Below are 7,553 nucleotides of genomic sequence, written 5' to 3' on the forward strand. Positions count from 1 at the left end.
AAATAGCGCAGTGTCAAATCGCAAAATAGGCCCTGGTCAGGAAGGGGGTAAATCCTTCAGGTCTTAATGTGGTTAAAAATCTGCCCTGGTTGGCAATAAAAGCCATCAGTACTTTCTGAGTTGCTGACAAGGACATGGATAGAGCTCAGGCCTTTTAGTTTCTCTCTGACTGCACGCCTGTGACTCAGAAGCCAGTGACAGCCCAGCAGATGGCATTTTCAGCAGTGCAGCCCCCATACAGATGTCTGTGCAGAAGGCGAACACAGGGGGCTCTGTAGAGGGCGCAGGGCGCGGAGGGGCCGCTGGGTGGCGCTGTTCGGCAGCATGACGCTCCCCTCTTCCTCCGTACGCACTACGCAGAGAGTGCGTGAGTGCGCACCCGGAAACGTCTGCCTCCCCGGAAGCGGGGCTGGTGAGGGAAGGTTTTGCAGGGTGCACAATGGCGGCGGAGGAGAAGGATCCTCTGAGTTATTTCGCGGAGTATGGGAGTTCGGAGAGCAGTAGTGAGGAGGAGGAGGACGGAGAGAAGAGGCCGGCGGAGGTGAAGAGGCCGCCCCCAGCACGCCGCCTTCCCGGGCCTGATGAGCTTTTCCAGACCGTCACCCGCCCGGCTTTCCTGTCCGCCCCTTCCAGCTCCTCAACCATCAACTGGGAGAAGAGACTCATCCGACCCCCCGAGGAGGTGACCCTGGAGGAGGGGATATATGGGAGAGGTGTATAGATTGGGGAACAGTACACACAGGTAGACGAGGAGGGGGGGGGGGTACAGGTGAGAGGGCTGTGTAGGGATCTGAGGGGTTACAGGAGATGTTGGGGGATGTTACAGGAGAGGTGGGGGTGTCAGAGATGAAGGTGGGGGCGTCACACAAGAGGTGGAGAGGAATAAAGAAAAGAGGAGTGTCAGGAGAAGGATAAAGGACAGGTGGGGGCGTCAGAGATTGGTGGGGGGGGGGGGGGGATACAGGAGAGGAATAAAGATAAAAGATGGGGGGGGGTACAGGAGAGGGATGCAATACAGTAAAGATGTGTCTGAAGAGACATAGGGACATTGGTAAAAAAAAGAGGGGGGGGAGAGGTGGGGACATCGGTAAAAAAAGGGGGGGGTGGAGAGATGGTGACATTGGTTAAAAAAAAAAGGGGGGGTGGAGAACCTAAAAAAAAAATGGGTGGAGAGGTAAGGACTTTGATAAAAAGGGGGGGTGGAGAAGTGGAGACTGGTAAAAGGGGGGGGGAGGTGGGGACATAGGTAAAATGAGGGGGTGGGGACATTAGTGATAAAGGAGGTTACAGGAGAGTTGGCTGCAAACATATGTGAGGGGTATCAGAGAGATGAGGATGAGGGGCGTCATTTGAGAGATAGCAATGACACTGACAGTGAGATTACTGGAGGAGGAGGGGGAGACACATCGGACAAGAGGGTTACAGGAGAGATGGGGATGTTAGGAGTAGGAGAGATGAGGAGGAGGAGTTATGGGAGGGATGAGATGGTTACCTCCAGGATGAGGATTACAGGAGAGTTGCATATGCCAGGAAAAAGATCACTGGAGAGATGGGGACATTATGAAGAATAGGTCATGAGGGGGGGGGGGGGGGTATTGCTGGGATGAATGGCTTACAGGAGAGATAAGTGCACTGGGAATAAGGTGGTCATGGAAAAAACAAGGGATGAATAAGTCAGGGGAGAGATGGGGGACGGGTAGGTCACGGGAGAGATGGGGGACGGGTAGGTCACGGGAGAGATGGGGACGGGTAGGTCACGGGAGAGCTGGGGACGGGTAGGTCACGGGAGAGCTGGGGACGGGTAGGTCACGGGAGAGCTGGGGACGGGTAGGTCACGGGAGAGCTGGGGACGGGTAGGTCACGGGAGAGATGGGGGACGGGTAGGTCACGGGAGAGATGGGGGACGGGTAGGTCACGGGAGAGATGGGGGACGGGTAGGTCACGGGAGAGATGGGGGACGGGTAGGTCACGGGAGAGCTGGGGACGGGTAGGTCACGGGAGAGATGGGGGACGGGTAGGTCACGGGAGAGATGGGGGACGGGTAGGTCACGGGAGAGATGGGGGACGGGTAGGTCACGGGAGAGATGGGGGACGGGTAGGTCACGGGAGAGATGGGGGACGGGTAGGTCACGGGAGAGATGGGGGACGGGTAGGTCACGGGAGAGATGGGGGACGGGTAGGTCACGGGAGAGATGGGGGACGGGTAGGTCACGGGAGAGATGGGGGGACGGGTAGGTCACGGGAGAGATGGGGGACGGGTAGGTCACGGGAGAGCTGGGGACGGGTAGGTCACGGGAGAGATGGGGGACGGGTAGGTCACGGGAGAGATGGGGGACGGGTAGGTCACGGGAGAGATGGGGGACGGGTAGGTCACGGGAGAGATGGGGGACGGGTAGGTCACGGGAGAGATGGGGGACGGGTAGGTCACGGGAGAGCTGGGGACGGGTAGGTCACGGGAGAGATGGGGGACGGGTAGGTCACGTGGGAGCTGGGGACGGGTAGGTCACGGGAGAGCTGGGGGACGGGTAGGTCACGGGAGAGCTGGGGGACGGGTAGGTCACGGGAGAGCTGGGGGACGGGTAGGTCACGGGAGAGCTGGGGGACGGGTAGGTCACGGGAGAGCTGGGGGACGGGTAGGTCACGGGAGAGCTGGGGGACGGGTAGGTCACGGGAGAGATGGGGGACGGGTAGGACACGTGAGAGATGGGGGACGGGTAGATCACGTGAGAGCTGGGGACGGGTAGGTCACGGGAGAGATGGGAAGGAGGAGATCACAGAAGAAATGGAGACATTATGAGGGACTTACAGGAGAGATAAGTACACGGGGATATGGGACTTACAGGAGAGATAAGTACATGGGATATGGGACTTACAGAAGAGATAAGTACACGGGGATATGGGACTTACAGAAGAGATAAGTACACAGGGATATGGGACTTACAGGTTGGATGGGGATCAGTGGTTTTTACTGTTAGATTATTAAAGGGAATTCCCACCATCATAACTTTTCCTGTCACAGTTGAGGCCAGGATGGCAAAATAATACTTTGCCAAACATATTAGTTCCCTAGTTTGTTCCATGGTGTTCATACAGGTTGAAGTTTCCGCTCTCCTCTATTGAAAAGGTTTTCCGTCAGTTTGTTGCCATGTGGGATCGGTACAAACATTATCCCAACATTCACCAAAATCCAATCTTAGTGATTTGTTTCCATAGATTGCTGCCACTTTACCATGCCGGCTGTGATGCCGCGTCTGTGTTCTGCTCTCCATGGCATCAAAAGGAGCCTGACAGATTCCGGTCAGGATTAATAGACTTCAAAAGCCTGAACAGGGCCAACTAAACTCATCTCAGAGTGAATATTATATATAGAGTTTATTATTATTTTTAAACTCTGCACTTGCTCTTTTCTGCTTTAAGTATCTCATGACCTCTAATGTTCTTATTTTTTTGGAACAGCCTCCCAGAGAGTTTAAAGCGTGGAAGATGAATGCAGTTCCTCCTCCAGAATCCTACAAGGTGGAAGAAAAGAAGGGGCCACCCCCTGAAATGGACATGGCTATAAAATGGTCCAATATATACCAGGACAATGGAGATGATGCTCCCCAACAGGTGACCAAGGCTAAGTTTCTTCCAGATGAAGAGAACCCCGCTGACTCTCCTGGTAAGAGAACATTCTAGGTCATACGATCTCAATACTGTATACAGCTTAAAGTGTGAAAGTGAAATGTGAAGGCATGAGTAGGGTTAGACCCTTTGTCAGATTTTGTTGCTGCCTCTTTCCCCGCTGGGGAGATTCATTCCTCTGTCCTGGTGAGCTTTGTTGTGGAGACAAAAAATGGGGGTAAAGCCGGCCATAGATGGATCAAATCTCAGCCCAGGTCAGCAGGGAGCAGCCGATATTCAATCCGTATATGGCATACTGGTTGTACCCAAGTCAATCCATCAGATCTGATAGATTTTTACTTGTGATTACTGCTGGCGGCTATAGCTCCTAGCAGTAATCATGTTCTGTCGGCCAAGAAGGCTCCCCACCGGCAGAACAAAATAGCGCTGCAAGAGGGATTCCCCCATCAACACCGACTATGTAGATGGGAGAATTGAGCAATATTATTTCCTGTAACCCAAGGTTACAGGAAAGAAAATCGAATCTTCAATGGCTTGCTTTAATCCCAAATATTTGAGTTGTCGTCTGAGCAAGAGGTGAGGGAAAAATCCTCCAGTGAGGACATCTGTTCCTATGACAACTCTCTATGGGAAATCCCTTTACTTTGGAGAGATTTCCTCTCATTTCCTGTTCTCTCCAGAATGAAAGTAACATGATAGAGGTGCAAACCCTTCCCTACTTTATATAAAACTGCTAAAAAGGTTTTGGCTTTTATATGATGTAAGTGTAATTTTCCTTTGCCTTACTTTCAGTAAAATATATTTAAAAAAAAAAGGTTTTGGGTTTTTATACCCTGTGAGGCAGAAAGTGGTAAATCTGACATTCAGTTGACGTTTATTTCAGGTGAATAATCCAGGTGCATGTGTTTTTAAATGACAGTTCTGGTGACAAGGAGGGATTCCCTCACTTTGGGGAGATTTCCTCTCACTTCCTGTTTTGTCTATGGGACAGAATGTGAGGAAATCTTCTCAATGGCAGTTAGGTGAGTCGGCTTACAATGTTGTTGGAGTTCTGTGGACAGAGTGATGCACATTCCCTAATGGCAGCAGTGAAGGGTGTGCCACCACTACAGGCAGACTGGCTGTTGAATACAGGTTCTTTAATCCAAAAGACTACAAGGGGGGTGGAGGGGGGGTGTACGGTAATGGCCTGTGCGTTAACTTCCAGGTTGAGCAAAAATGGCCATTATTTAACCAGGCTGCAAGGGGACAACGCCAAGAGGTAATGCAGTAGAGAAAGCTGTCGTCTTGTTTTTTTTCCAGCTTATTTGGCCATTGGGTTGCTAATTTGATAGACTGGGTAGGCATCCCAATGGCCAGCTAAACAAGCTCACAAGGACAGCTAGCAATACTTCTGCTAATTTTGAGGCTGTGGCCTAGGATTGTCAGTCTGCAACAGAAAGTTCAGTCACTGGTAAGAAACTTTGTGATATATTTACTAGGGTTGCACCAATATCAGTATCGGTGCTTGTACTCAGATACCCGAAACCAATACCTTTCCAGTGTGATTTGAGCCCATAAAAAATGAATAGGCTGAAATCACACTGAAAAGAATTGCATGCCATTTGAACAGGAATGCAGTGCGATTCCTGTCCTAATTAAATGCCGTTTTCTCCACCATTCCACACCACACCCAGTATAGAAAGACGGAAAAACACCATCTGGTTAGCAATGGGCAAACCGTTTATTAAAAAATGTTATAACAACTCGCATGTTAAAAGTAAATATCTATAATATGTCAAATCCAAATCTGCACGGTCATAGTATCTGCTGATAATGGAAACTATGGGGGCTTGTGGTGCTCACAGGGCTGGAGGAGATGTGGGAAGTTCCTGGACCCCTGCAAACCAGCTTGGAGCGCACACATGGGTATAGGGCGGAATTGATGTCAGCTTGGGGGCGAACCGCCTATACATCTCCTCCAGCCTTGTGAGCACCCCTTCTGCCTGTAGTTTTCCATCATCGGCTGGTCCCGCGGGATGGGGACACTATAGCTGTGCAGATTTTGATTTGACATATTACAGATATGTACTTTACCATGTGAGTTTGTATATTATGTATAACATTTTTTAATAAACTGTCCATTGCTGCACTTCTATGGCGCTTCCCTGTCTTTCTTTACTGGGTTCACACAGGAGTGATGGGGGAAACCGCATGTGATTCGCACCGCATTCCTGTTAAAATTGCATGTGATTCTTTGCAGTGTGATTTGAAGCCATTCATTTTGTATGGGCTCAAATCACACCACAAAGGTATCGGTACTTAGTATCTGCAAGTACTTTACCGAAAGTATCGGTACTCACTGGTTAAAAAAAAATGGTATCTGTGCAACCCTAATATTCACAAAAATTGGAGTGGGGGGGGGGAGGTGTATCCTGAAATCCTAGCACATCTCTTGTCCTAAGGTGATAACCCTGCTCTTCCATAGATAGTCCCTAGCAGGCAGGGGGTGAGATTCTGTAGCAGACCTACAGTGGGCATAGAAAAGAACCACCCCACTCTATGGCCTCTTGCACTCTGCAGCTTAAAAAAGCTCAGTAAAGCTTTTTCCAACTCAGTGATCCTTTTTTCTTTTTTTAGTCTTTCTCTCTTTCAAAATATTCTGACTTTTTGTTCCTTTAGCAAAAAATAAAGAACCCAGTGGTGAATACCTCCAAAAGAAAGCTCTATTTGTGTGTAAAAAATTATAAAAATTTTGTTTGGGTACAATGTGGCATGACCGTGCAATTGTCATTCAAAGTGTGACAGCACTGAAAATTGACCTGGGCGGGAAGGGGGTATAAGAAGTGCCCAGTAAGCAAGTGGATTTTGCTTTAGACTGCAAGTGGTCATCTCTATTTATTTTTTATTTTTTCCAGATGAAGAGGAAGAGCCATCAACAGCAAAAAAGCGAAAGGTTTCATAGCCGTAATTTGGACACAAGCATCTGATTGGAAGGATTGGAAAACCGTTCTTCTAGAGTCACATGACCTCCGGAGTGTAGATGTCACATGTCCCTAGTCACCAGTTGTTGAGCATACATGTGGGAGCGCAGGACTGCTGTATATGGTGTATAGAACACACTTGTCTTGGTGAATGTAATGAGTTGTAAAGAGCCTTCTGTCTAGCAATACATCAATGCTTTTATTTTCTCGTTTTATTTCTCTCAATCAGCGAAAATGCAGTTTGGTTCTGCCGCTCGTCTGCATTGTCTTAGAAACCTTTTATAAAGGAGTGTTTCAAACTAAGTTATTGTAATATTTCCCCACAGGGGCTGTTTTACAGGTATAATAATTTGTAAATAGTTCACCAAAATAAAATCTACATTTGATAAAATCACGTGCCTTCGACTTCTTTAAATCTTGTTTTCTTTATAATTCAACTAGAGTTTAAAGCAGTAATAAACCCCAAAGCAAACAAAAATTTGCAGCTTACCAATTCTTAGATGTGTATTCATTTTCTTTTTGGCTCCATTCATACCTGAGCATATCGTTTTCAGGCTTTTTTTGGGGCGTTTTTCCAGGCGTTTTTTGGAGGCAGGCATTGACATCTAACAAAAACACTTGTAATCTGCCCAAAAAAAAGAAGCTCATGTACTTTTTTTGAGCTTCAGGCGACAAAACGCTCATATGTGAACAGGGGCCATTGAAATGAATGGGATTTTGCTTGTTGGGCGTTTTGAGACTTCAGAGATGAGCGTTTTACGAGCTGAAAAACGCTCAAGTGTGAACAGGGCTTTCTTTCTTATATTTTCCTCTGGTGATCTGGCAAATAGGTCTATTGTTTTTCAACAGAACAAGCTCTCTTGCAGTTACAGTGACGAGACAAACCCTTTAACGCTGGCAGGGGAGCTTAAAATGATCAGTGTTTATGTAAAACCTGCTTTAACTGATTATAAAGTAGAGCTACCT

General features: G+C 48.2%; 1 protein-coding gene across 1 annotated transcript; it reads left to right on the plus strand.

Annotated features, from left to right (window-relative positions):
- The first annotated feature begins 398 nt into the window (after positions 1-398).
- Positions 399-6,640, plus strand: LOC309562041 (UPF0690 protein C1orf52 homolog A). Its single transcript, XM_082266143.1, has 3 exons — positions 399-682; positions 3,457-3,661; positions 6,522-6,640. The coding sequence occupies exons 1-3, from the start codon at positions 440-442 to the stop codon at positions 6,566-6,568; spliced, it is 495 nt and encodes a 164-aa protein (XP_082122269.1). The 5' UTR covers positions 399-439; the 3' UTR covers positions 6,569-6,640.
- The last annotated feature ends 913 nt before the right edge of the window (positions 6,641-7,553 follow it).

Source organism: Pelophylax lessonae (genome assembly GCF_965119305.1).
Source record: "Pelophylax lessonae genome assembly, chromosome: 8".
Lineage (NCBI taxonomy): Eukaryota > Metazoa > Chordata > Amphibia > Anura > Ranidae > Pelophylax > Pelophylax lessonae.